The sequence below is a fragment of the Prionailurus bengalensis genome, chromosome E1 (genome assembly GCF_016509475.1).
Source record: "Prionailurus bengalensis isolate Pbe53 chromosome E1, Fcat_Pben_1.1_paternal_pri, whole genome shotgun sequence".
Classification (NCBI taxonomy): domain Eukaryota; kingdom Metazoa; phylum Chordata; class Mammalia; order Carnivora; family Felidae; genus Prionailurus; species Prionailurus bengalensis.
The window spans coordinates 14,388,494-14,416,035 of record NC_057347.1 but is presented as its reverse complement, the minus strand read 5'-3'; the positions used below and the strand labels follow the sequence as shown (position 1 = coordinate 14,416,035).

General features: G+C 57.8%; 2 protein-coding genes across 4 annotated transcripts in view; one reads left to right on the top strand and one right to left on the bottom strand.

Moving 5' to 3' along the window:
- The window catches only part of SGSM2 (small G protein signaling modulator 2), a 35,403-nt gene extending 30,298 nt beyond the window's left edge, over positions 1–5,105 (top strand). For all 3 annotated transcript variants that reach the window (XM_043583444.1, XM_043583443.1, XM_043583442.1), the window contains 7 exons: positions 478–867; positions 1,122–1,246; positions 1,696–1,778; positions 1,990–2,099; positions 2,512–2,608; positions 3,130–3,297; positions 3,519–5,105. In XM_043583444.1, coding sequence (XP_043439379.1) covers positions 478–867; positions 1,122–1,246; positions 1,696–1,778; positions 1,990–2,099; positions 2,512–2,608; positions 3,130–3,297; positions 3,519–3,607 — 1,062 coding nt within the window. In that variant the 3' untranslated portion in view covers positions 3,608–5,105. The remainder of the gene's footprint in view (positions 1–477; positions 868–1,121; positions 1,247–1,695; positions 1,779–1,989; positions 2,100–2,511; positions 2,609–3,129; positions 3,298–3,518) is intronic.
- Positions 5,106–7,671: 2,566 nt separating this feature from the next.
- MNT (MAX network transcriptional repressor) lies at positions 7,672–24,238 on the bottom strand. The gene is made up of 6 exons (XM_043583438.1): positions 23,714–24,238; positions 17,809–18,388; positions 17,183–17,224; positions 16,926–17,037; positions 11,371–11,563; positions 7,672–11,233 (listed from the first exon to the last, which is right to left on the bottom strand). The coding sequence occupies exons 1-6, from the start codon at positions 23,784–23,786 to the stop codon at positions 10,476–10,478; spliced, it is 1,758 nt and encodes a 585-aa protein (XP_043439373.1). The 5' UTR covers positions 23,787–24,238; the 3' UTR covers positions 7,672–10,475.
- Between the last annotated feature and the right edge of the window lie 3,304 nt (positions 24,239–27,542).

Sequence of the window (27,542 nt, the reverse complement as noted above, 5' to 3'; positions counted from 1 at the left end):
CCTAACACCTCCAGCCTGCCGCCCACCAGGCTGCCCTAGCAGCCACACCAAGTCTAGTGCCAGCCTTCATTAGTACCAAGCTCTCTTAACTGGAGGCAGCCTCACGTCTTCAGGCGTTAGTAGAGTTACATGTAACTCACATCCGCCATCAGGTGTCTCCTTCCCTGCAGCAGCCACAGGTAGTCCTGTAGTGCTTCACACTTTTTCTCAGGCCCCAGAGAGAGGCCTGAGGAGGGGGACTGGATGGGGCTAAAAGATGGTGTCTCCGTGTTTGCCCGGAGCCTGATTGCTCTCCCCCTGGTTGTGTGGGTCAGAGGGGAGGCTTGGCAACCTGGGGGTGGTGGGTGAGGCAGTGTGGAGGCCATGGAGTTGTAGAATTCTCCATCCCTCTTGTTCAGACCCCAGGAAGGAAACGGTGAGCTGAGGGAAGGTGCTGGATTATAGGTGTGAGCCCCACCATCTCTTCACCCCCACCAGGTATTTCTCTCTGTGGATGACCTGGAGCCCCCAAAGCCCCCAGGCACTGAAGATCCCAGACCCGAGCCTGAGCAGGAGCCGGGAGCAGGGCCCCCCGGCACCACCATGGTGGAACAGCAGCAGTCAGTGGAGTTTGACTCTCCAGACTCGGGACTGCCATCCTCTCGCAATTACTCCGTGGCCTCGGGCATCCAGTCGAGCATAGACGAGGGGCAGAGCATGGGCTTCGAGGAGGAGGACGATGGCGGTGGGGAGGAAGGCTCCGACGGGCCGGTCCTGGCAGCCTGTGTTTTCTCCGAGCCCCAAGATCCCAGCCAGGAGAAGGCCTCGCGGGCTCGCGAGCTGGAGGCAGGGGAGGAGCTTGCGGCCGTGTGCGCTGCTGCCTACACTGTATGTGGACATTCCCCAGGGACTGTTCTCAGCCAGCCCCAGAGGCCCTCCTGACATCCCTGAGGCGTGGGGACGGGCTGGTGGGTGGAAGGTGGGGCTACCCTTACTGTCCTGCAGGGGGTGCTGAGCGCATCTCTCAGCATCCCTGGGGGCTCTGTTTTCAGAGTCTCTTGGTTCCTGCATTTGCTGCATCCCTTTATGTAGGCACCACTTCTGGCCCCCAACTCATTCCTGAGGGCCCCCCACTCTTTCAGATAGAATTACTGGATACTATGGCCTTAAATCTGCACCGCATAGACAAGGATGTGCAGCGATGTGACCGCAATTACTGGTACTTCACGCCCCCCAACCTGGAGAGGCTCAGAGACGTCATGTGCAGGTGCCACTGTGGGGCAGGGTTCAGGGAGGGAGGCAGGGACCCTGCTCTGTGGAAGGTTAGGTCTGGCAGGTGCCCTGCTCCTCTGCCCTGCACTGAAGCACACTCAGCTCTCTCCGTCTGGAACACTTCCCCGCTGTGCCCCCCACCCCACCCCTCTTCTTTCTTAGAGGTCTTTCAGATCTCAGCCTCGGCCATACTTCTCCAGGAAGCCTAGCTGATTGCCCTCACCTGAGCAAACCGAGCGGTGAAAGCCGTTCATTGTCTTTCCCTGAGTCCCTGGGTGCCTTGAGGACAGAGACTGTGGGTTACCACTATACTCCCTGAACTTTAGGGTCATGGAAAGGCTGACTTCTGGGTAGCAGGCCGCTCTAGGGACCATCTCCCTAGGGGTCCCTGCGGGGAGCAGAGGATGGCACACAACCACAGTGGCTCTCTCCCCGTCATTTCAGCTACGTGTGGGAGCACCTGGACGTGGGCTATGTGCAGGGCATGTGCGACCTGCTGGCACCTCTCCTGGTCGTCCTCGATGATGGTGAGGGACTGGGCCGGGGGTGGGGGTTGAGAGTATTCCCAGAATGGTATTGGGATTGGGCTGAGATCAGCTGGAGAAAGGAAAAGAAGACCACTAGTTCTGGAAGGGTGGGAATGTAGGCCAACCCTGTCGTCCGGACCACAGGACACCTCCCGTGAGATGAGGCATTGGGGTCTGCTGCCTTGCCGGCCTCACTCCCATCTCCCCTCAGATCAGCTGGCCTACAGCTGTTTCAGCCACCTCATGAAGAGGATGAGCCAGAACTTCCCCAACGGGGGCGCCATGGACACCCACTTTGCCAACATGCGCTCCCTCATCCAGGTGAGGTGTGCAGCTGCCTGTGGGCTCGTGACCAGGCACCTCCAGGCTCGTCCATAATCCACAGGGAGGCCAGGGAGCATTCCAGAAATGTCCTTTATGTATAAGCTTAATTTCTATCACTTGAGAAATCATTGTTTTCAGTGTTGCAAATTGAGGGGGATGTCAGTATGGGAATACTGTGCCCATGAAAGTGTTGGTGAGTAGTACAGGTGACAGCGAATCAAACACCCAGAAAGTGGTATAATTGCAAAGAGAGCAACTCCCAGAGAGACGGATGGGGCAGCAGAGGGCAGCCTCCACCCAAGGAGACCGGAGGGTCTCGGGAGCAATGCCAGCAGCCCGCACAGTGGGCAGGGGAGGCTGGGAGAGGCAGCATCAGCTCAGTTGGCCTCCTTTTCTCTACTTCTGCAAGATCCTGGACTCAGAGCTGTTTGAGCTGATGCATCAGAATGGAGACTACACCCACTTTTACTTCTGTTACCGCTGGTTCCTCCTGGATTTTAAGAGAGGTAAGAGATGGGTTGATGGTGGGACTAGGGTCATGGCAGTGGGAGATCCTTCTCCCCCAAAGTCAGTGGTTCCTAACCCTAATTGCACTTTGGAACCACCTGGGGAGCCTTTTAGACATGCCAGCGTTACGGGCTCACCCAGCCCCAGACTTAATGAAGTGTGGCTGCCTGGGCATCCACAATTTTAAAAGCTCCTTACGTGATTCCAAAGTGCCACCAGCAGTCACCCTAAGCCAGTGGTTTTGGGGACTGTTTTCAAACCAAATCTTCTCAAGCAGCAAGGCTTATAAAGAGCAGCTGACAAGAGCACAGGTGTGAAGGCTGCCCAAGTCCAGTGTGCGGGAATCACCAAGGAGAAGGGCAGGGTCTCGACCTGGGGCTTGGAACCCTCTGCTTGGACAGGGCTCTGTGGAACGGGGAGAACCCCAGGACCTAGGCCCCTGGAGCTCTGTCTCTGCATTTGGCTCTACCTAGAGGCCCATGGGGAGCCAGGCTCAGCCTTAGCCCCTAACTGTCCCCAGAGCTGCTGTACGAGGACGTGTTTGCCGTGTGGGAGGTGATCTGGGCGGCCCGGCACATCTCATCAGAGCACTTTGTCCTGTTCATCGCCCTGGCCCTGGTAGAGGCCTACCGTGAGATTATCCGGGACAACAACATGGACTTCACCGACATCATCAAGTTCTTCAATGGTAGGAGCCGCTCCAGCCATCCCGGCTGCCCCCTGCAGGGGTTTGGGGGGGCTCCACTTCTGGCCCAGGAAGGGTTGGAGGGGCTCTCAGAAATCTCCAGTCCCTTCCCCGTAGGCAGATGTCCCGAGTCCAGCAGGTGGAAACAGCAGGGTGGGCCACCACAGGGCTCCTCGCAGACTACTGCCCCTGCCCCAGCATCCCCACAGTTCTGTCTCCCCCAGAACGGGCTGAGCATCACGATGCCCAGGAGATCCTGCAGATTGCCCGGGACCTCGTCCACAAGGTGCAGATGCTCATAGAGAACAAGTGAGGGCTGTGGCCAGGAAGCGGCAGCTGACTGGAGCCTGGGCTCCGGGCCCCCGGCCCCCGCGGGCAGAGGTGCAGGGCAGTGCAGCGGAGACTGCCCGAGCCCCGGCCAACCCTGCCTGCCCACCCGTGTTCCTAACAAAGCGTTTGTGAGCCTGGGATCGGACTCTGGGCAGTGCTGGCCCTGCAGGGCAAGTCAGGGGCCTGGATGCCCTCAGGCCAGGGATGGGATGGGAGAGGTTGGCCTCAGGGAGTGGCTCCCCTGGGGGACACCTACTCTGCTCCCCTCTCAAACACCTGGAAATAGCCCCACTGTCACCTGCAGCCTCAGCCCAGACTGCTCCTCCTGGCCTCTCCCAGGTCAGCCTGGGGCCGTATAGATATAACGGGCCGTAGTTGCCTGGCCCCACCTGGCATGGGTCATGTGGGCAAAGGGACTCTGTGCTGTATCTCTTCCTTGAGTCCTCTTGCAGGCATAGTGCATATGCCCACCGCAGCCCCAGTGGGGGCAGCCAGAACAGCTGCCGGTTCGGGCATGTGTTCTGGGTGCAGGAGACCTTGAGGCAGTCAGAAGATGCGGGCCCAGTGGGAGAAGCCCACCTCAGCAGCACTGCCACTGCCTTTGGCCACCTGGGGTGACCCCGTGCGCTCCCCAGCTCGTACAGGGCACCTACGTGTACCTGTACAGTTTCACTCTCGCCACCTAGTTCTTGCTTTATGCATTAGATGGCCCCCTGAAAAATGACACTTTTGCCCACTGGATGACCTGGAAACGCAGTGGGAGCATTGCCCTTGAGAGGAATCCCAGGGTGATTCTTTAGGGAGGAAATCCTGTGATAGCCTCCTCTCAGGGACAGGCCCCAGAGCTTTGGGACAGCCCATCGCCTGTCTCAGGCACCCACTGGGTCCCTCAGTCTGGTGGGGGGTGGAGGGGGAGGGGAGGATGCCTGGGTCATCCCTGTTTGTCCCTGGTGAGGAGCAAGGCCAGCCCTGCCTGCCCCATGCTCCTCAGGATGCCAAGAAGCCTGGAGACACGAAGCCCCCTGGAGGAGCCTCACTCATAGAGATGTCGGGAAGGGCCCAGCTCCTGACCCCAGGCCTAAGCACACTGCTTGCTCGGTCATCCCTACTTGCCCCCCCACCCCTAAACACATAAGGCTAAGGCTCTGCCCTGGGGCCATTCTGCCACAGGGGCCTGTCCAGCAGTCACTTAGGTCTGGAGACTCCCTGCCTTTGAGAAACATGAAAAGGGCCCAGCGGCCCTTGGGCATCCTGCAGTCTCCTCAACCCACCCCTGTCCTGGGCACTGCATGGCCTGAGGGCCAACTGCCCCATTGCCTACCCTTGTCTGTGAATCCTCAGCCTCCACCAAGCATGGTGGCCATTGTGTGCCTGCCTTAGTGACTCTGGTTTTGTGAGAAGCAGAGTGTATATGTTTTTTGGTTCAGAAACTATACTCTTCAGTGTTGTTAACAGACCAATAAACACAGCATTTGGCAATCCTTGTGGCTCTGGGGGCTGCTGAGTGGGCAGTGGACACTCACTGGACAGTAAGTGACTTTGTGTACTGGCAAATTCTGGAAGCTTCACAATTGAACTGTACAGAGGGCCAGCCCCACAAGGCAAGGACGGTGAAAAAAGAGAACCAAAGTTTCCAGGAGAGAGGGACCTCAGCTGTGGGCTGGTCAGGAGCAGGGGATAGCTAGACCCCGAATACTCAGTGGGGCGACTTCACCCCAGAGCCAGTGTTCCTATCTCAGACCAACCAATGACTTGACCAGCCTCTGGATGAGTATAGGTCCCTGTCCCACCCCTTCCCCAGCCTGCCTGCCCTCTTGACCAGCTATAATGATGAGTTGGAGCCTGAATTGGAATCTGCAGGAGCTTCCCGGCCCCTCCAGCTGGTGGGGAAGGACCCAGCCCCTCTGGCCCTGGCTCCTGGCCATGGAGCACTCTGCGATGCCTGCTCCAGGATGGGGCATGAGGAAAGTGTCAGGAGGGATCAGACCTGCTGAGGGCCCCACTGGAATAGTAGGTTCCCACCTGTCTTCCCCCACCCTAGAGGACCACTGCCCCCATCATCAACGGCTCCTGGGAGAGGGCTCCGGCCATCAGCATGTGCTCTGGTCTAGAGGACACAGGCTTTCTGGCATCAGGGCCTGTTATCAACTCAAAGTTGCCAAGGCAAGGAAACTAGTTGGCACAGGGAAATCTGGGTCCAGGGAACCTTATAAACCCCTCAAGGCAACACTTCCCCCACTGTTGCCTGGAGCAGTCTGAATTCCCGGTGCTGTGACTTCACCAAGGCTCCATATAAACTAGCCTGGGAGTGGTCTGGTTCCTTTACATACTCCCACCTTCCTCTCCACCCAGAAGTGTGGGCACTCCCCATCCTCCTGGCTCGGCTTCTAGGACCAGAGGCCAGCAGCCAAAGTGATGGGTCCACGGAGGGCAATGCCACGTGCAGAGTAAGAGCAAGAAGCGCCAGTAGGAACCCCACCTCAGGGAGCCCTCCAACCCCTGAAGTCTTCCTCTCACACAGAGCTGCTGAATGGAAGCACCTGGATTCCTAAATCGGGATTTTTGTTTTCTGTTACTCTGATCACAGGCCCCCTCTTGCAGGCTCCAGCTGAGCTGGGGGAGTTTCTGCCTACCCTTAATATACAGTGCTAGCCCGGGGCGCTCAAGTCGGTTAAGCATCCTACTTCAGCTCAGGTCATGATCTCGAGGCTCGTGAGTTTGAGCCCCACATCGGGCTCTATGCTGACAGTTCGGAGCCTGGAGCCTGCTTCAGATTCTGTGTCCCTCTCTCTCCGCCCCTCCCCTGCTCACACCATCTCTCTTTCATAATTTTTTTTTTTTTTTTAAAGATAGTGATATCCCTGAGATGATACTGGGTCATCACTACCAGGGCAGAGTCTTCATCTTTGTCCCCAGTGTTTGACAGTGTCTGACACTGAATAGGCACGTAGGAAATACTAGTCCTAACCCTTAAGCCTTCCCTAAGGTCAGGGGACTCCTCTCTTCCTGGAGCTACCAGCAGGGGGAGCCAGCATCTCACAAGTGAAAGGACTGGCAGGATTCTAGGACAGAGGTACACTGGGCCTGGCCTTTATTGAGCTGGTGCTTCTTCAAGAGAATGGGACCCAAGACATTGGTGACCACTTCCTTCCCTAAGGATAGCCCACCTCAGGAAGAGAAGTGGAGTCCATTCCTCTGGCTGGGGCTGGGAGTGGGGAACGTGTCGCTGGGGCATTCGACAAGGCAGCCTGCCTGGTCTATAGTTAGGCCTCTTCCTTACCTCCCCACTTCCTCCTGAGACAGCCTGCCAAAGGGCTGGTTTCCCCTAAACTGGGAGAGATGTCGTTATAGGGACAAGGGTCTTCCGGGCCCATCTTAGAACATGGTTCTTTGAGTCCTGACCTTCAAACTTCTTCCTCTTTTTGTTCCTTTCCCTTATGGATTCCCCAGATGACCCATCCTAACTACAACTTCAGAAGTGCATTGCCCTCTAAGGAAGCCTCTCACCCTTCTGCGCACAGGTCTTGAGGCGGTTCCCCTTCACCTTTCCTACTGGAACTTTATCAAGTTCAGGATTCACAACTCTACAGCAGGCCCAGGGCAGGGTGGCACATGTTGGGGAACTCTGCATGGAGTTGACAGATTGGACTGCAGGCTAGCTGTGTGGCCATACCAAGCCACCTCGAACCTGTTTCCTTATCTGCCAGAACAGGGCTAGTTCTTGGCTCGTTTACTCCGCCATGCTGTTAAGAGATGAAACAAGATAGTGTTTGTAAAAATGGTTTTGAGGAAGTATGAAGTATTGCAAAAGTATAAGGAAGACCAGAATTGCAGTCCTCAGAGCCTGTTTAGGATCGAACACTGGCATCAGAACTGGAAGGCCCCAAATCTTCTAAAACTGACCAGCACCGAAGCTGCTCGAGGACCCATGCCCCTCAAATGTCCACAGGGTTAAGAACCCCGATGCTTGCTAGAGGACTTTCCCTAAAAGGCTCTGCCTCCTGTTGCAACAAAGTGACCCAGATGCTGCAGCCTGACAGCCCCATCTCTGGTTTCAGTGCAGGTTTATTTCAGTTTTATATTTTATTCCAGGCAAGTGCTTATTACATGGATAGTATTCATGTCTCAATACCTAAAGTCTTGGAGCATGAACAGCCACTAGAATACAGTTCAATAGTAAAAATACAATATGTACAAAATTAGGGTTTTTGTAGGGTTTTTGTTTTTTTTTTTCCCACACAGCAGATGTATCCAAACACATAAAAATCTCTACAGTCTGGGGTCGCTACGGTTTATATTTCAGGAAACGGAGACACAGTGACCGAGTCCTCACTGTAAACAAGGGCCACCTCTTTAGGGGATGGGGATGGAACCCTGGGATGGGGGAGAAGCTGTTCCTGGAGAGCAGGGGTATGGTGACCCCTAATTCCCCTCCAGGCACTCCCTGCCCTTCTTTGGCCCCCCAAGGAACCAACCTCCCCCTCTCCCCGAGGTAAAGGCTCCCAGCCAGTGAACCACTCTTAACATCAAAAAGTAAAACACGCATGAGAGGTAAGGTGTGTGTGTGTGTGTGTATGTGTGTGTGTATGTGTGCGCACACGCACGTGTCCCCCAGGCTGGAAGGGCTAGGGAGGGGAGGGGCAGGCGGTCCCACAGGGTGAGGACAGATATGGTCCTGACAGCTCTCAGAGGGGAGATGCCCAAGGAAGGGCTGGGCGGCGGCTGCCCTCTCGGGCACACGGCATCACAGCGTTCACAAACAACAAAAACAACAGCAACAACACCCATCGTCACCAATCTGGACATAGTCATTCGGCACTAGATTCGAAGGCCCCCACTGCTAGGGGTGGGGAGGGGCAGGGGCGGTGAATAGGCGGATGAGGTATCTGTGCAGGCCCGAGAGGCCACTGGTTGACACACTTTCTGGAATGGCCTCAGGATGCAGGGAGGTGAACAGAGCTTGAGAGGGAGGGCAGGTTCCCCAACGTTTCTCTGTTCCCTGGGCGCCAGGCTGATCGGGCTCCCTCTGCTCTTTCGGTTGTAATCACTCAAGGAAGAGTGGAAACTGGTCTCCCCAAGAACCAGGGTGGCAGGTGGTGGCTGCAGGGGCAGGAAGGCAGCGAGCTTGTGAGGTGTGAGTGCTGTGCTGGGATGGGTGTGGGGCTCCCTCTTAGAGGCCTCTAGGGTGTCCACAGGCCCTCCCTTTCCCCACCCCAGGAGAGACAAAGGAGAGCAGTCCCCTGGGAAGTCTCCAGGACCAGGAAGGAACTGAAAGGGGGTTCTTAGGTGTCCAAACCTGTTCAAGACCTTTGCCAGCCTCCTCAGAACACTGCAGGCCACTCCTCCTGCCCCCAGCCTGTCAAAGCAAACTTCACACCTAGGGACACTGGCTTCCTCTCCCCACACTGAAAGGCCATCTTGTGTCCAGGTGGGGAGCCGAGTGCACAACTGAGTGTGTCTGACACAAGGCCACTTGTAATAAATACCCACATAAAAAGAGAAGCCAAAGCGGTCTGCCGAGGCAGAGGCAGGGAAAGAAGCATGCCCCCCCACCCCCCACACACACAGGCCCCCTGACTCCCCACCCCAAGCTCAGCCCTGCCCTAGGTCCAACCAAGGACCTTCCTCAGAGGAAAGTTGTGGCACACAGCAGCCTCCACAGAGTATACACTCAGAACAGCCCACTGGGAAAAAGTGGATGTTCAGGGGGAAAGAGAGAGATGATGGCAGAGACAGAGGAGTTGGGGCAGGAGTAGCAGCCCTCCTCCCTTCTCTACAGGTCCCCAGAGCAGCAGGGAAGGAACTTGGTTGGGCCCAGGCCCTGGATTTTTAACTTCCTCAGCAGTGTGGCTTCAGGCACCTGGAACCCAGACCAGATAGCTACTAATCCACTTCTCTGAGGCTGCGGGAGGCACTCAGGCACACCCATCCCTCGGGAGTGCACAGCACTGAGCAGAGGCCAGGGAACCAAGGATGGGGACTGATGGGTCCAGAGAAGCTCTCTCCCCAGCCGTACCGTACCCAGGCCGGCGGGAGGGGGGGAGGGGCAGGACCGCTAAGCCCTTCCTTCCCAGTCCCCACCCACCTTCAGCCTACCCTCCTGAGGTCAGGAGCCCAGTGGCAAGGATTGGGGCACTCAGGGAGCTTAGCAACAGCACGGGTTCAGTTGTTGATAGAGACTCCTCTTAACTAGCTTCTGTGACGAGCCAGTGACCGCAGCTGGGTTGGAGAACCGTAGGCTGGCGCCCACCTGTGTGGGTGGGACTGCAGAGCAGCCACTTCTTAGGATCTGTCACGTGTACTCAGAGCAGAGCACCCCCCACCCCCCACGGTACCCAGCTTTCTGGGCCAAGTTGCTTCAGTTCTGCTCCCTCTCCCCGTCCCCTCCAAAGGCCTGGGGAGAGAAGGCCGAGGCTCAGGACAGAGGACCCGGCACTCAGCCACCTCATCAGACAGCAATAGCAGCAGCAGCACAGGAAGGCAGGCAGGGTCGGGGAAGCCGGAGAACACAACACCCACTTCGCACTGGTTGCAGGGGACAAGGTGGGGAGGCGGGAACGGCACTGGAGCTGGCACCAGGCCGGACGAGTGGCACATTCACCAGAGTGTCTCATCACTTTATCAAGTCCTAGTGCAGTGGGGTAACCCCCTGCCCTGTGCCCAGCTCCCTGGGGGGGGGCCCTCCCTCCCCTGGCTCAGAGTCTCTGCACCCCCTTCCCCTAGGAGGCCTGGGGGTGGGTGTGGGTGGGGCGGGCCTTGGCCTGGCTGGAATGTGTGGAGCTGGTGGGTGGGAGAGTGGGGGACAGGTCCCCCTCCCTGCCCCCACTGGGGGCCTCTGAGTGGCCTCACCCTCAAGCCAGCTTGAGTGTGCTGACCGGGAAGGAGGGCATGGTGACCATGGTCACGGGGTTGAGCACTGTCTGGCCCACCAGCTGGGGGTGGTGCACCACCTGAGCCCCCACAGCTGGCTTTGCCATGACAGTGGCTGGGGGTCCCAGCCCCGCTGTGCCATTCACTTGCTGGTGTGAGAGGGTGTGGGCAATGTGGCTCACCGCCACGGGCTGGCTCACTGCCACGGGCTGTGGATACAGGGGCAGCTGGGAGCCGAGGTGGGCCACATGGTTGAGGGTGGCAGGGTGCACTGTGATGTGGCCAATGGGGGGTGTGGCAGGTGCCAGCTGCACAGCAGGGCTGGGGGCCGAGGGGGCAATGTGGGCGATGTGCTTGCCGCCCGGCCCCTGTAGAACGTGGTTCACAGTCTGGATGACTGAGGCGTGGGTGGTGGCCGTGTGGGCGATGACCGTGGAACCTCCACCAGCTGCAGCCACCAGATGGGCTGGAGCGGGCACCAGCGTCTGGGCAGGGGCAGCCGGTGGGGGAGGAGGGGCTGGCAGAGGTGTCTTCTGCTGTGGTGGCGGCTGCTGCCCAGGCAGGTGGACAGGAGACAGGGCCACAGGCTGGGAGTGGGGGTGTGGATGGGGAGGCAGAGGTGCAGGGGCGGTGCTGGGCGGTGGCTTCGGCAGCTCCGGGTGGGGGCGATGGCTCAGTTTAGGTGGGCCCAGGCCGGCCTGATCCTCCTCCATATCCTCGTCTATGTTGTCCTCACCCTCTGTGGGGGGACACGGGGACAGGGACAGGTCAGAAAGGCTCGCGAAACAAGAGGCTGGAGTCGTAGATGCCCTTGGGGTCTGGGGGCATGGAGCTGGGGGGCAAGGGCCTGACCAGGGAGGGGCAGGTGGGGCTCACCAGAGGCCGTAGAGGTGGAGGCCTGGTCGTCCTCCGGCTGGCCAGTCTGCCGGAGCACCCGGTCGATCTCCAGCACGTCCATCCACTGGCTCAGCTCATGCTTGAGCTCCGCCAGCCGCTGCTGTGTGGCGATCTTCTCCCGCGCCAGCCGCTCCATCTCATGCTCGTATTCCTTCTCCTTCCTCTTCAGAGACTGGACAACAGCCAAGAGACCGAAGGATACCCTGAGCAGAGGCCACAGGGTCCCCAGTACCGCAATCCCTTCCCACTGCCACCCTGGCCTCCAGGTCACTTAGCACCCAGGGGCAGTCTGCAGTGATGGGGCCGCGGGGGACCACACCCACTGCTGGTCCATGGCTTTGTCCTGTGAGGCCCTGCATCCTGGGGACTGTGGGCTCTCCAGCAGGCACCATTGAAAAAAAGCACAGATCCAGGCCAGCCCCACTCTAGGATGAAGGCCTTCCCCCACCCCCACATCAACTGTGTCCTGAGGGGCTTCATGGCCTCTGGCTCTATCCACCCTCCTGGCAGCCACTTGCCTCCATTCTGCAGAGGACAGAAGGGGTAACAGACTTCTCCGTGACGCTCAAGGCCCCGCCACCACTCATACCATGCTGTCAGTCACCATGCCACAGGCTACCCTCCTTGGAACTCATTCCCCAAAGAACCCCAAACAATCCTGCCCTTTGCTCCACAGCATCATTCACTAGTCTTAACTTCAATGTCCCTGAGGATGCCTCTCAGACTTTGTGGCATGGCCTCCAACCCCCTGAATTTCTTCTTGACCTGCCTCCATCTCATCCCCAGCAGCTGTTGGCTCTGCCCTCTGCTCTGACCTGGACTACTCTCCGTGGCATCTACCTGTGCTGCCTCTCAACCACACTCTCCATTTTCACCCTGCCCACAGCCCTCCAGATTCCCCAGGCTGCTGAATGATCGATCCCTAAGCCCTGGAACGTGCCCCTCCTTCCACACCTGTAGTGAGCTGCACTGACCAAGGAGAAATGGCTCAATGGCACCTGTGACATGGAGCACCACTGGAGACACTTCTGTCCTTCACACAGGTTCCACATTGTTCCTGCCCCCATGACACTGATGCCACCCACCTCACTAAGAACACCAACAGGGAGTTCCCTTGTCCACAGAGCCATCCCTGCCTCAACTCCTCCAGGCCCACAGCCTCTTAGGTTCACCCCTCATGTTGGTGCTGGATGCCATGCCTCCCAGACTGTGGCACTGCTCCCCTATCAGAAGTGTCTCGAGGGGCATGTGGGTGGCTCAGTCGGTTGAGCGTCCAACTCTTAATGTCAGCTCAGGTCAGGATCCCGGGGTCGTGGGATCAACCGCTCAGCACAGAGCTGGCTCAACATCCTCTCTCTCCCTCCGCCTCTCTCCCCCAGTTGGCATATGTACTTTCTCTCTCAAAAAAAAAAAAAAAAAGTGTTTTATATCCCCAAAAGGCCAGCTTGTGTCCTATGCCTCAGCTCCTATCCTCCATGACCTCCTGAAGCTGACACTTTATTAAAACTGACTCCTCCAACTCTTGGAGACCTCCCTGTTGCCAGTTTCTCTTTGGCCCAGACATGTCACGAGTGCTGGGTCCACCAAACATGGACACTACACTTTTGCCCTGCTGCATCCTGAGTCTCTTAACCTGAACTATTCCTGAGCTCCTGGCTTCTAAGGCTGGCCAGTTACGGCCAGGTACAGAACCCACCGACTCTTCCTACACCAAACTATCCAGCTTGTCTTAGTTTTCCTCTCTGAACCCAGTCTCACACACAGATGGTCCCTTCTCATCCCTCTACATCATATGTGCTTGTGCTCCGAGACCACATCCGACTCCCACCACCCATCCCATCTCATGCCCTGACCAGTGCATCTTCTTGACCTTGAGCCCTTCTTGGAACCGCACAACACTCTTGAGCATTTAATAAGACTGTCAGGTAGTACTTAATCAGACACTAGCTCATATTATCCCTAAAAGCTTCGTATTTTGTCCTTCCACCTCCATACACACTGTTCCTTGTCCAACGCTGTGAGTAAAGGCAAGGACTGTTTTATTATCAGCTTTATCCCCTGACCCAACCAGTGTCCAGGACAGAATTATGCACATCTTAACTCCAGGGGAAGGATCTGTGAGGATGTGAGCATGTTGGTTCCCACCTCTATCCTGTCTCTCTGCTGTATCACAGAATCACAGTCACATTAGACATAAGTTTCCCCTGACTCTATTTCTACAAGCAGTTTTATAGCAGCCTTCCTGACTGTTCACTTGTCCCTCTTGGGCATGGCAATGTCTTCAAGTTCGCCCACTAAACTAGGCCCAATTTCCCTATGCTTCCTCGTGCAGCCCCAAACTCCTGTGTTTCTGACCTCACCAGTAAGAAATGCCTCAAACCATTAGTACCTGCCAACACATAACCCAGACACAACCATGCAATGTTCTGGCCTGAAACCTGGTAGTTTTACAATTCTGCTAGCAGTCCCAGGCCACACACAGCCTTCTCTATCCTGGTTTTGAGATTTAACCTGTTTCCCTCTATATTTCTGCCAGAAAGATCCCTCCCTCTCCCTCTCTCTCTCTCTGTCTCTCTCTCTCTCTCTCTCTCACACACACACACACACACACACACACCTGGCTTCTCACCTGGCTCTACCCTGAGAGGCCAGTGCTGGACATGACATCAGATGAGGCCATATCAATGATGGGGCCTGTGGTGAGTCAGCTCTCACTTGAACCTGGCTGCTGGGGGCTGGAAGTGGTGTCCTGAACTCTACCTACCAGCAGGAAGAGTAGATTTCTGACTTAGGGAGAAACTCAGAGGCCAAAACCTCTTTTTCTTACCCAGCTCAGTTATCCACAGGCCTAGAGGCCCCCGGAAAGTTTCTCCAGGGTCCAGCTTTTGTCCACATTGCTTCATTTTAAACATATTTCCTAAAACTGCTTGGATGCATAGTTTGGTACCTGCCTATTCCTCTTCCTGTTTTTGTCCACCTCACTGTGGCTTTCTTAAAATCTTCCACGCCACTCTGAGTCTGGCTGGGAGCTACAGCCTTCCCCCCTCAGCAAACAACCAATGCTTTCAGTCTACACACCTTATTGGTCTCTCTACTATTCCATTTTGACTCCTATCTAGTGCCCTGCTGCCTGCCCCCCTCCCCCCCCAGCCCCTGGCCCATCTCTAGTCTCCACGTGGTAACCCCCACGGCCACCTTTAAGTTCCAAAACTGAATCCTGCTCCCTCTTGCTGGAGAAATTTCAGCCTGAGCTGGGCTTTCTGCCTTCTGCTTTGCCCAGGTCACCCTGGAACCTTCAGGTCTCAGTTCAGATGCCCCTTCCTCAGCAACAACCTCCGGCACTCCTCAAAACAGATCCTCTGATCCCTGTCCCTATTACATTCTCATGGCACAGTATTTATAATCTGCCACCAAGACCAAACCTATGAAGACAGACCCACGCTTATTTCTTTGCTCCCTGCTTCATCCTCAGAATCAGACACAGAGCTGTCCAAAGTACCTGAGTGAATAACCAAATGAATGAGATTGAGGATTGAGATAGCCTTGTAACTTTTGTTTCTGCTTCCATTACCAGCCCCAGGACACATTTCTCTTATGAACAGCCTGGGTACACCTCACACCTCGCTGCCTCCTCAGCCCAGGCTCATGTCTGCTGGTTCTACTAAGTCTCTATTTCTGATTTATTTTCAAATCCAGATATCATTGCAAGCAAGGCTTTCAAAAGTATGTGTCTATAAAGTGGAATGTGCCATCCTATTCTTTCTACTTCTCAAGAATTATTATTAAGTTGGTGTTTATAGAGGACCAATCTGAACATTCCTATGATGAAGATGCTACTATTTCTTCCCATTTAGCAAAATGGCAGTACAAAAGAAACTGAGAGTCATAGAAAACGTCACAGTATTTGGACAAGGATTTGCTTCCAGGAGACATAATTGCCTATGACTGAAGGACCGGGAACATTCTCAAGCCCAAGTTCTGCAAAAATATGTCAGAAGTAGGCCTCCTGGAGACCCTCCGAAGCCCACCCCCTCGGGCCTCTCCTCTTTCTAAGCCAGTCAGGCCAACAGCGAGGCCCCGCCCCTCCCAGAGCACGCGCGCACCCACGCGGACCCGGCCTTGCAGCGTCACTCCCTGCCGGCTGCACCCTCCCCTCGGAGCTCGGAAGCCCCGCCCCCACCCCGTTTCCACCAATCTTCGAGCCCGACCCCTCCCCTCCAGGGTGCCGGGAAGCGGCCTGGAGGCGCGCCAGCCCCTCCCCCTCACCCGCAGAGCGGGCGGAAGGGCGGGCGGAAGGGCGCGCGTTCGCGGGAGCTTGGGAGGGAGCAGCCGGCTGGGAGCAGTCGCGAAGCAGCGCCTCCGCCCCCTGAACAAGTCAGGCTCCGGTTACCTTAGGGCTGTGACCCCGCAGTACTGGCCGGGGGAGGGGTGGCGCCCGGCCCCGGCTCAAAGCTCGGTCAGATCCTCTTTGCTACCCTTCCCACAGGAACCTTAATGCTGCCCGACCCCCCAGCTGTCGAAGCGCGCCGATAGGGGGACCGCAAGCTGCCCCCGCCCCCGCCCCCGCCAGGCAGGGAGCCCTAAGTCCCTCCCATTCCCCAACGGCTCCATTCGGACTCCGTCTCCGCGGCAGCCGAGCGTGGCCGCGCGCCCCACCCCCACAGCCTCCTTTCCGGCACGCGGAACCCTCGGCCGGTTTCCAAGGAAACCGAAACACCGGGCCGTCATGGCAACTGTCTTATCTGGCGGGCGCCCCCCACCCCGTACTGCAGAGGGAAGCCAATGTCCAAAGAAGGGAGGTCCACACAGACAGGAGGGCCCCTTGAAAAGGGGTTTTTAAAATCCCAGGCATGAAGAGAGCCTAATTTTTGAAGGTTCGGCGACCCGAGGACTGGTTACTCAGACATTTCCACAGCCTCCAGGATTAACCCCCAAAATTGAGTCGTGGCACCTCAATGCGCTCACTGGAAGGCTCTTAACCCTTTGGGGGTAAAACGGGGTGGGGCCTCACCGGAGCGCCGCCGCGTGCAAGGAGCCACGCCCAGGGGACTCCCCACCCCATCACGAGCGACAGATTCTCGGGCCAAATCCGGGTTCCCGCCCAGGCACTGCGGGCGGGCTGGAGGCGCCGGGGCGGCTCCACGCCCTTCTCACCCGCGGGGGCACTAAGAGCGCCAGGCTGTAACGCGGGCCCGGGCACCGGGTCTGAAAACCGAGCTGCGGAGGCGGCGCAGATGGCGAGGCTCCGCGGGGCGGCCGAACGGGAAAAAGGGTGGGGGCGGAGAAGGGAACGCCGCGGCCGCCCTCCCCCGCGCACGCGCGCCCGTCCTCCCGCCCCCTCGCGGGCGGGGAGCCCCGCTGACGTCAGCCGGGCCATGTGCTCAGCGCCCGCGTGGAGGCGGGCGGGGGAGCGGGAGAGGGAGCGAGGGCGGGGCGGGGCCGCGGCGAGGGGAAGAGGGCGGGAGGAGTAAGGAGGAAGCTGGCGCAGAGGCCGCCGCCCGCCGTCCTGTCCGCCGCGCTTCCCTCCCCCGTACCTGGATGTACCGCAGCGCCGTCCGCAGCACACTCAGATTCGACGTCTTCTTGTCGTCCACGTTGGGGATGTTGCGCTTCAGGGTCTCAAAGCATTCTTTCAGATGGGCCCTCCTGGGGAGAGGGAGAGGCGCCAGTTAGCCAGCGCCTGGGGGGCCGGGGACCAGGGCGGGGAGGGAAGGCCCCAGGAGAACAAGGGTGGGACCTGTCCCCGGAGCGGGCAGGTGGAGCCCAGAGACACACACGCACGCACACACACCTGTTCTTCTCCAATTTGTTGTGGACTTCTCTGGTTCCGATCCTGAAACCCAGACAGACAGGAGGCTTAGGGAGGAGGGCCCAATTAGGTGGCCTTCCCGCCCCCTGCCCCCACTCCCCAAATGTCACAGGCGTCTTGCCCCCCACATTCTCTGTACAAAAAGCAGCAATGGGAGATGTTCACCCTGTTCAGATGTGCTTATACTCCCTGGAGGGCACACGTATGCTCGTAATTCACAACCCATTAACCCTCCATCCTGCCCCTTCCACCTAAGAGGAGATATAAGGTCTCCTGGGGCTCAGAGAAATAGCCAGTTGACCCGAGCCCTCACCCAAGAGTTCCCCAATCCAATACTCTGTCCAAAGGCTTGGAAATGCCATCGGCCCATCCTTGAGGGGGTCAGAGGACACAGAAGCCTGAGAAAACAGAGGGCAATGGCCATTCCCCACTCCCAGGGTGGGGATAGGCACAGGCACAGGCACAGGAACAGTGCAAACTGTCCAAATAAAATACCGTGCTTCTCAGATAGGGAGGTAGGACATGGCTTTGAAGGACTGGCTCAGGAGAGGGGGGGGGGGGTACTTTCTCTTCCACACACAGCCCAGACTCTGCCACACCTCACTCACCCCCCAGGCCTCTTCTTCTGTTCGCTGGATTTGACTTCTTCCGCTGGTGCCAACTTCAGGGTCCCAAGAGTGGGTGGGGGTGGCTGCTGGGGGGCCAGCTGGGGCTGGACTCCAGGGTGTGGTGCTATGGTCAGGATAGGGGTGGGCAGGGGCTGCAGAGGCTTAGGGCTGCCAGTGGGCGGAAGGGTGGTCTTGGAGTCCGGCAGCAGGGGAGCAGGGGTGGGCACCTGTGGCCTGGTGGGCAGGGGGGCAGCCTCCTTAATGCTGAGTCCAGGGGTGCTAACCAGGGCTGGCTGGCGGGGCGCCAGGGGCAGAGGCTGGGCTGCAGGAGGCAGTGGTGGGGGTGGGGGCAGAGGTTGAGGAGAGTTGGTCACTACTGGAATAGGAATGACAGTCAGTGGGGTGGGGGTGGCAAGTGGGGGTGGGGGTGCTGGCGGGGGTGCCGGAGGGGACAGAGGTAGGGGTGGTGCTTCAATGCGGGGCTCCTCCACGGGCAGGGCATGGGCCAGCCTGGCCAGGCTGCTGGCCTTCTTCTGCTCCTGCTCCCTCTCCCGCTCCAAGCGAAGCCGCTCCTGCTCCTCTACGCAGAGAGAACACAAGGGGTTTTCTCAGTGGGCCAGCAGTCCTGGGTCCCAGCTTCTGAAGTCTTCCAACCATAACACATCCTTTGACCCTGTCCCAGTTAGTGCTCAGTGACACCCCCGCTCAGCCTGAGACACCACAAATCCCCATCCACACCCAGACAGGCACTGGGGTTAAGTGCTGGGGACACAGCGGCGAACAATTAAAACAGACCTAGTCTCTGCGTTGAGGAGCTCAAGGCCTAGAGGCATTGAGGGGAAGGACAAGTTACAGAGGATAACAACCCAGGCTGAGAGAGGAGAGGGGCTGTGGAAAGACAGAGCAGGGGCTGTCAGAGAGGATGCTGGAGGTCTGGCAACCTGAAAGTTCAGAGGTTAGGCTGGTGATGAGCAGGAAAGTTCAGGAACAAGGCTGAGGGGAATGGGGTGATAGATAAGGTGGGCAGAGGCCAGTCAGCAAAGACCTCACAGGCTACCAGAGAAAAATGGGGGGGCGGGAGGTAGGCGGATCATAGCCTCTGGGGAAGGCCTTCGAAAGTATTTACCAAGTACTTTCCAGAGGGCAGGCGGCACCTCCACTTCACAGATTAAATAAATTAGCTCAGAGAAGCAAAGTGATTTGTTGAGGACCACACAGCAAGTCACAGGTATTACTGAAACTACACCCAGCCAGGAATCCAGACACCGGGCGTATACCTATACTTGCTGTGTCAGCATCTGCTCACTAGGTGTCTGTACACACACACACCTGTGGATCCTCACAAGAGTCCACACCACAGGCAGGGCAGGGACATCAGCTTCAGTTCACACATGAGGAAATCAGACCCAGGACTCCCAGGCCAGGTCCCAGTGTCTGGTTTCCTCAGAGACCACACAAAACAAATTCGGTCCTTCTCTGCCCTTTGTGGTACTAGAACTCATCGTTCCCACATCCCTCTTGTCCCCACCACCAGCGGGACAACCAGGAAGCAAAGAGGCAGGCGGGAAAGAAGGGCAGCCTCGCACCGGTCAGTTCAGCATCTCTGCTGAAAGACCTGCTGCCAGGTGAGGCCTGCTCAGGAGCTGGCTGAGAACACCCTTCCTGATCCAGAAGCACCTCTCCATCTCCACCCAGCCCCATGCTCTCTGGGCCCCACCATTCAGGTTCCCTGGCTACAGGGCTGGGCAGGATCTCTGGGGAGCAGCTGTAGCCCCCAGGCCAGGGAGCAGGCTGGTCCACCAGCCCTCCTGCCCATCCCAGATTGGCCACACTGCTGACTGACTGAGCTGACAGCAGTAGCGGGCAGACACACCCCAAACACACCACCCCACGGTGGGTGGGGTTGGGCGGGGAGGACAAGGTTGGCTAAGAGCCCCTTGTGGAGGAGGGCATCAACCCCACACTGGCCTTTGGGGCTCAGGGCCCCAGAAAACCTGAGGCCTCAGGGCCCTTTGGCCAACCAACAATTTGAGTGTGAGCCAGGCCTGCTCCAGGCCCCTCCCTCCCGCAGGGGAGAAGAGGCGAAGGAAGGAGGAAGTAGAGAGTGTTGTGAGAGGGGAAGCACTCGGCGGTTTCCCAGCAGCACGGGGCCTCTTCCGTATCTCCCCTGCCCTTCTGGAAGGGGAGCTGCCAGGCCGGTGTGGGCCTGCTCCAATGAGGGGAGGCATTGGTCTCCCAGGCCTTTCCAAAGGCCCTGGTTAATATTACAGCTCCAGGGAAAGCCAGCTCTCTGCTCTCCAGCTTCCCAGAGACTACACTGGCAAAGAGTTCCACCTACCACCTACCCAGTCCACCCCCCACCCATCCCCAAGGCAAGGCCCTGGAGGTCAGGGCCCAACACAGCCCACCTTCATTCCTTTGAGCCAGGGCCCAAACTTTCACAGGTGTGGGGGTCGGTGTTCCATTCTCCCATTAGCAGTGGGACAGAGGGGACCCCAAGCCCCAAGGACAGGTGTCCTGGGAACTCAGCCTGAAAGTAAAACTCATTCCCCATATTTTAAAGTAACTCCACACAGCTGGTCCAGGAGATGGCAACCTCCTTCTCACCTACCCTCTCTTCCAGAGCCAGGCAGGTACCAGGAAGGACCCAGGTGAATGGCCAAGCTCTATCACACCTGGATTGGCATGAGAAATCTTGACTGGTGGCGAAGAAGAGGGGGTGTCCCAAGCCAGATCCAGCCCACCAAAGCTTCCTGCCTCCTCCCCACCAGCAGCAACCCTCCTCCTATGCCCTGGGGAGGGGGAAACCCAGTGGGGACAGCAAAGTGGCAGTCACTCAAGGGCCTCCCTCAAGAACAATACAGGTTTAGACTCTTTAAAATAATGCACCTATGCAGCACTCCCAAACATGCAGGCACTCTGACACCCTCCCTGGGCTCTGCCCAGAGGCTGGCCCCAGGGAAGTTAGCCTGACCGTTCTGGGGTGATTCAGGGGCCACAGCAGGCTCAGGGCTGGGGCCTGAGGAATCTACACTAGGTAGCCCCCATTGTTCAGGAGTCCTCCCCTTCTTCATGCTAATAGGGAGCTAAATACACAAGGCAGCCCCCCCCCCTCCCCTCCCAGGGTGTAAGTAGGTCAGGTAGAAGAGGCTCCCATTTGAGCTACCTCCATGAATGCTGGAAATGACCAGACCCCCTCCCCCCCCACCTGACCACCAGGATGGCCTCTCTTTCCTCTCACACACACATGTGCACACACATCCTCAGGTTCATCACGTGAGCAATCTGGCTGGTCTAGGTCAGGAAACCCACCCTTGAGATTGAACCAGGGCATGGACAACAGGATCCCTGTTCAGAGCTGCTCATCAGGTACATACCCAGGAAAGCAGTTCTGGTCAGCAGGTCCACACACCACCCCTTTTCTCCCATTTTTCCCACCCCAAGTCAGAGGACAGAACCTCAAGGAGGAGAAAAAAAATATGAATTTGAGATTAACCGCTGTGGCCAGGTCTCGCCATCTGTATGTCAGCTTTTGGAGTAGATGTGGCTTTGCACCACCCATCCCCTAAGACCTCCTGCCACGCGAAGAAGGACCTGTGACTGGTCAGTTAAACTAGGCCTCTACTCAGCTCCCTGCCCTCAGTTCTCACCACGTGGGGGAGGGGCGCTCTCTCGCGCGCGCGCCCTCGCTGTCTCTCTCTCTCTCTCTCTCTCATCACTGTCCTTCTTACAGCCAGCTCTGGCCTTATTATTTGGGAAAGGGTGGAAGAGAAGAGGGCACAGGGTCTTCTCCTCTTCCCCAGAAGGCCAATCAGCCTGAAGGTAAAACGAAGGTGATGTGAGTGTTCCCTTGGGGCAACAGCAGGGTCAACCCTGTTCACCTCTAGCACAGTGCCTGATGCGCGGCAAGGACACAATAGGTACTCCTGAATTGCACAGTGTTGATGGTGGCAGCAGGTGACTCAAGTCTCTCCAATTCTTGTGCACGCTGCCCTCCCCTCCACGCCCCGTCGCTGGGCCTGAAAGCAGGACATTCTCGGCCACCACCAGTACTGTCAGGGCCTGGCCCTGCTCAGGACCCCGAAAACAAGGGGGAGGGGCACGTGGGCTGATGTCCTGGCCCATCAATTCCGCAAAATCCAAGCATGTCAGTCTCACATATCTCGAGTGGCTCCTGACCTTGAGAGGCCTGTCGGTCGGGTTGGCCGGGCGGACCCGCTGCTCCCCCGCCCCTGGCCCGCTGCTGCTCCCCCCACCCCACCCCCTCCGCCGCTGCCGCGGCACAAGCTAGCTGCAGGGCGCGCGCGCACACAACACACACTACTACCTCCTGCATGACTCATCATTGAAGCAACAATAGGCAGAGAGAAAGGAAAGGAGGGCGAAGCACTCTCTCTACCACAACCAACTCGGCAGAAGGGTTGGGGAGGGGAAGTGGAAGGGACAGGAGTCCCCGGATACTGCACACACACCGATCCGGGTCCGAGGCCCTCGCAATGGTCCGGAAAACGGAGGTGTTTACCTCCAACCCCTATTCCTGACCCTGAAGCCTGGGACCACCGACAGGGCGGGTGGGACGGAAAGCATCTGAAATCTTCCTTTCCTGTCGAGGGAACGTCAAAGTTTGCCCCTTCTCAAGCCTGGTTCACTCCACAATGTGGCCAGGGGTATTGTCAGGAGGTCCTGGTGAGAACGTTCCCCCAAACGTCAGTGGGAATATGTGAGCTCTAAATGTCCTGTCGCCTTGCAAGTCTGAGGGTTTCCCTTGCCCCAGGATCAAAAACAGGAGGTTAGGGCGAGAATGGACAGGTGAGCTCGGCGGCTCCTCCTTCCAGCGCACAGGCTCTCCCGGGGAGGTGCCCGGCGGCCGGAGCCAGGGCCCAACCCGGCGCAAGGCCACTCGCCAGCCCCGCCCAGGCCCCGCCCCCGGCCCAGCGCGAGGCAGCCGGGAGGGGCCGGGCCGCTCCGTCCCCAGCGGGAGTGTCCCCCGTGCACGTGGTCGGAGGCGGGGCCTGTCCACGTCACCACCCGGTGTAACCAACGGGCTTGGAACGCAGGCACACGCAACATTCCAGCCGAGAGCGGGTTTGGAACGCGCAGACACGCCACATTCCACACCGGCTAAAGTGGGGCGCAGCAAGGGGGGCCCGGGGACTGCCCCCAGCGACCTGCAGGCCTTTTCGCAGACACCCAATCAGCCCGGCTCTCACCCAAATCCCTGAAGCGCGACCCAGCCCAGCTCTGGGAGGCGGGGTCAGGCGGGGCTGGCCAGGATCATAAGACACGCGTTGTCATTTCATTCTGCAAAGGCCGCCTCCGCCCCAAGCGGCGCGTAGATCGTCCAGGAGCGCCCCCCGCACCCTTCCCACAGGGCCAGGGAAGCCGGGGAGCCGCTCGGCGTAGAGTAATTCCCACCCCCCACTCCGTTACACACACGCCCACTCGTGTGCACTATACACTCGCCCGTGTACCCGTCCGTTCATCCGCTCTCCTCGAGGCTCACATCACAATCCCCTCTGCACACACGCACGCACACGCGGGTCTGCCACCCCCACGCAACACCATTCCGCACCCCACCCCCCACCGGCTCACACATCCTCAGCTCTACCGAGGGCGCCCCTGGCCCACGCGAAAGAAGCCCCCACGAAAGGTGCACACCGGTGGCAGGCAGCTGAGGTGGCGCCCACAGGAGCCGGGTCCCTCACTGAATGTTAATGTATTCATTAATTAATTTTACTGCCCCCAACACTCCTCTCCAGGCGGCGGCTCTTGTGCGAACCTTGCGCTGCCCGGCTTCGCGGGCCGCTCGGGAGGGGGTCGTGTCCGCGGTTTCGCGTGGGCTCGGAGACCAGGGTCGCTCGTCTCCCCTTCCCCGGTGCCCCAGGGGCCCAACCCGGCCGCTCACCACGTGCTCTCTGTTGTTGCTGCGCTTGCCATTCCAGGAAGCGGGCCGCCTCCAGTAGCGTCTCTATGCTCATCGCGCCGAGAGCTGCCGGGGGCGCGCCGGGGCCGAGACTGCGGCCCGCGAGCCGGGCACAGGTCAGGCTGGCGGGCAGGCAGGAGGGAGGGATCACCTCCGGGGGGCGACAGGGCTGGGCGGCGCAGCGCACTCCGCAGGGAAGAACGGGAGAGCACGGAGACAAAAATTAATGTTTCCCAAAATATTTGCAAAATATAATTTGCAAATTTCAAAAATTTTGATGCAAAAAAACAAAAGGCAGCACTGCCTCCCTCCTTCCCCTCCCTCTCTTCTTCCCTTCAGATGCCTCCCGCCCCGCGGCCCCCGGGAGTCCCGCCGACAAGAAAAGGCTTTGCAACAAGATGGCGAGGAGGCACCGACACACACAACAAGGGAAGGAGCCGCGCTGCCCCCGGCCGCCGCCCCCGCTACTACACCGGGGCCGCAGCCAAAGCCCGGACCGGAGCCCCCGCCCGCAGGGCCGCGGCGTCTCAGGAAGGGAGGGGCGGGGTCCCGAGCGAGCTGGCCCCGCCCACTACAGACGGCGCGCGCACACGTGGCCGGGGTGGGGGTGGGAGAATCTCCAGCCTCGTTCGCGCCCTGCATTTCCGCTTTCTCGCCTCGCCCCGCCCCGATGGCAAGCCACAAGTTGAGCAAAGGCTGCGTGTTGCGGTCTTTCACAACGAAATTTGTCCTGCTGGAGGAAAGGAAGGGTGGAGAATTTAGGACTTAAGTTAGCTCAAATAAGGATATTCCAGGTCAGGGAAACCTTAGGATGGTACAGACTGGCCTGACCCCAGGGTCTCCGCTCCCTACCCACACGTGACCTAATTCCTGCAACCACCCGGCTGTCGCAATTCCCCCGGGATCCGCCCGTGGGCGGAGCTGACGGCAGGACTCTGCCAGAGAACAGCCGGAGGGAGCGGAGTGGCGATCCGGTTCCGCGTTTTGTCTCCGTTCCTCCCCCCGCAGTGCGTTCGCATCCTATTAGGCGACGTCACCGGGCCGCGGGCCAATGGGCGGGCAGGACAACACGGCATGGAGCAGCTCCACATGGACACCCCGCGCCGCCAGCCTTCCGTTTAAAGGGCCAGTGTCTAACACGGTCACATTCGTGGGTGCGGATGGGTCCACTGTAAGAACGGAGGGTGGGACGCCGAGAGGGAAATTCCGCAGTTGTGCCCTGGCCGACCCTTTACTTTTCACCACCTTCCCTTTAAAACCAAGTCTCTCTCTTTTCTTCCCCTAAATTCTTGTCTTTGTCCACGGGTGTCGAACTGTGCCACCCACAGGCCACCCTTTGAACTGGGGCCGGGGCGGGGGCAGTTAAGGCAAGGCGTCCACAGCCCAGACTAAGGGGGCGTGGCTCAAATCGGGAACAACAACGTGGAGGGCGGAAGCCTGGCCCTGCCAGCCGCTGGGCTACTGAGACCGCTGGCGGGGCTCGGGGTCCGGACGCAACGCCCGGCCTCGACCGAGCTCACCCAGAGGGCGGGACCCCCGGCTGGCGCTTGCTGCCGCCTCTTCTAACGCTCCGGTTTGGAGGAGCCTCCGGGTACAGTCAGAAAGTTAGACCTTTGTCAATTTACCCCAAACCTCTCATTTTGCAGATAAGGAAACTGAGGCCCAGAGATGAGAAAGGACTTGTCGAAAGTCACTCACTATTCACCCCCCATAGGGAGGAGCTTTTATCCCTGACCCCGTGGACGACTCTTTTGTGAAGGCAGTTCTGCGGCAGGGCACCGAATTCGAAAAAAAATCATGGAGGAATATCAAACTGCCCGCATGGGAAGTGGTCTGCCCACTTACTATATGGTAATCGGGGCCTCCAAAATCTTCACCTGAAACCCTGCTGTTCTGCTTCTTTGGTTCGGGCCACACAAACCCCAGTGGTACAGTTGGTAGCAATACAAAGCCCGGCTGAAGGCACTTTTGCAGCACCCTGGACCATGTACAGCTCTGCTGCTCCAATGCCTCAAAGCCAGCAGTCCTACGGCCCCCAGGTCCTAGTCTCAGATTCCTTTCTTTGCTACCGGTTCGAACAGAGGGGGGCAATGTCAGTTGGGTTCAGGATCCTGCAGCCTGGGCTTCGCCATTATACAGAACCTCAAAGCAAACCTTAATGAGGACCGCTTTGTGGCAGACCACCCTGCCAATTCATCTCATCCCATCCCATCCTATCCCCACTGTGCCCTTAGAGGGTTATGTTCCTATTTTGAGGTCTAAAAAAGGCCCCAAATTTGTACAGAAAGCCGGCAGGGGCATAATGCATACTAAGAAAATCTGCACAGATCCTGGAAATCAAGAACCTAGCCAACAGAAGGAAGGGGGGGTGTTTGCCAACAGCAGTCTACATAAGGCCTCTGATCTTTACGCAGTGTCTGTAGCTGAGCATAGAGGCCATCACACACTTCAGGTGTCACTAGCTTTGCTTATGATGGAGCTGGAAAGGAAGGTAGTGGGGAAGGGGTGGGGACAACTCAGCCCAGTTGTCCCTCCGCCCGGAGATGAATGCTTGGATGCCCTTTTCCTGGGAGGGTGAGATCTGTGTGGGTCCTGACATTGCTTCCTTTCAGGTGTCTGCCACCTGCTACTAGTGTGGTTGGGCCTGGCTCACTTGTACAACCAAAGAAAATGGTAAGTTTAAAGGCAATACATAGGGGCACCTGGGTGGCTCAGTCAGTTAAATGTCCAAAGGCTCAGGTCATGATCATGAGTTAGAGCCCAGCATTGGGCTCTGTGTTGACAGCTTACAACCTGGAGCCTGCTTCAGATTCTGTGTCTGTCTCTCTGCCTTCCCCCCGCCCCCACCACGCTTGCACTCTGTCTCTCAAATAAATAAGACATTAAAAAAAAAAAAAAAAAAGACAATACATAGCTGTGTGTGTTGGGGTGGGGTGCTAAACAGTATATATAATACACATAATAGTGACCTGAAATAATGTTGACCTACTTCTTGTTTTGTTTGGGGTCAGCACTACCATTCTGTCCAGTGGCCCAAGATGCTCAGAGAGCTCCATCCAGCTGTACCTTCCGCCTTTCTCAGGTGCTCATAGCACTCATGTAGCCCTGAAGTCTCTTGTAGAGGCTGAAGTCCAACTTTTGACTTTTCTTGTCAGGAACGAGCTCTATCCCATGAAAGCAGCACCCTTTTGAAAAGGAACATACTGAAGACGCCTTTTCCTTCAGGGGTGGGAGAGAGAGAAGTGGGGTGAACAGAGTCAAATGCCGGCCTCTCCCTTGCCCCCAATATCCCATCTGCTCCAGAGCTTAGTGGAGATGCTTGCTATTTAAAACAAACAGCCTTACTGGCTTCACATGATCATCTGTTTATTTGGGTCATGTGGGGACAGCAGCCAGGGGATGTTAGGCAAAAGCAAGGGTTTCGAAAGGAGGCTTTTTCTGAGCCTGCCGTTGCCTACAGGAGCCTGAAAATGGCTAAACAGAATTTCTCATCAGCCAGGGTTTCCCCAGTTGGGGAATGGACAGTTGGGGGAGATAACCTACAAGCAGGGTATAAAGGAAGAGGGGAATGGATAGAAGAGCCATTTAATATTTTAGCCCCAGCTTCCTGCTCCAAAGGGATGGAACTGGGGTAAAAGCTGGCAACTGTATTCATTCAAAGGAAAGAGAAAAGTTTTCTGATGTTTCACCAGAAAGGTGAGCACTCTGTGGCAATGATCCAAAGCCCAGCCATTTCCAAAAAGTTGCTCAAGTTTTTTTTTAATGGCTTCTAAGTGCTTAGTACCTTTGGAGCAGGACACTTGGGCCACCC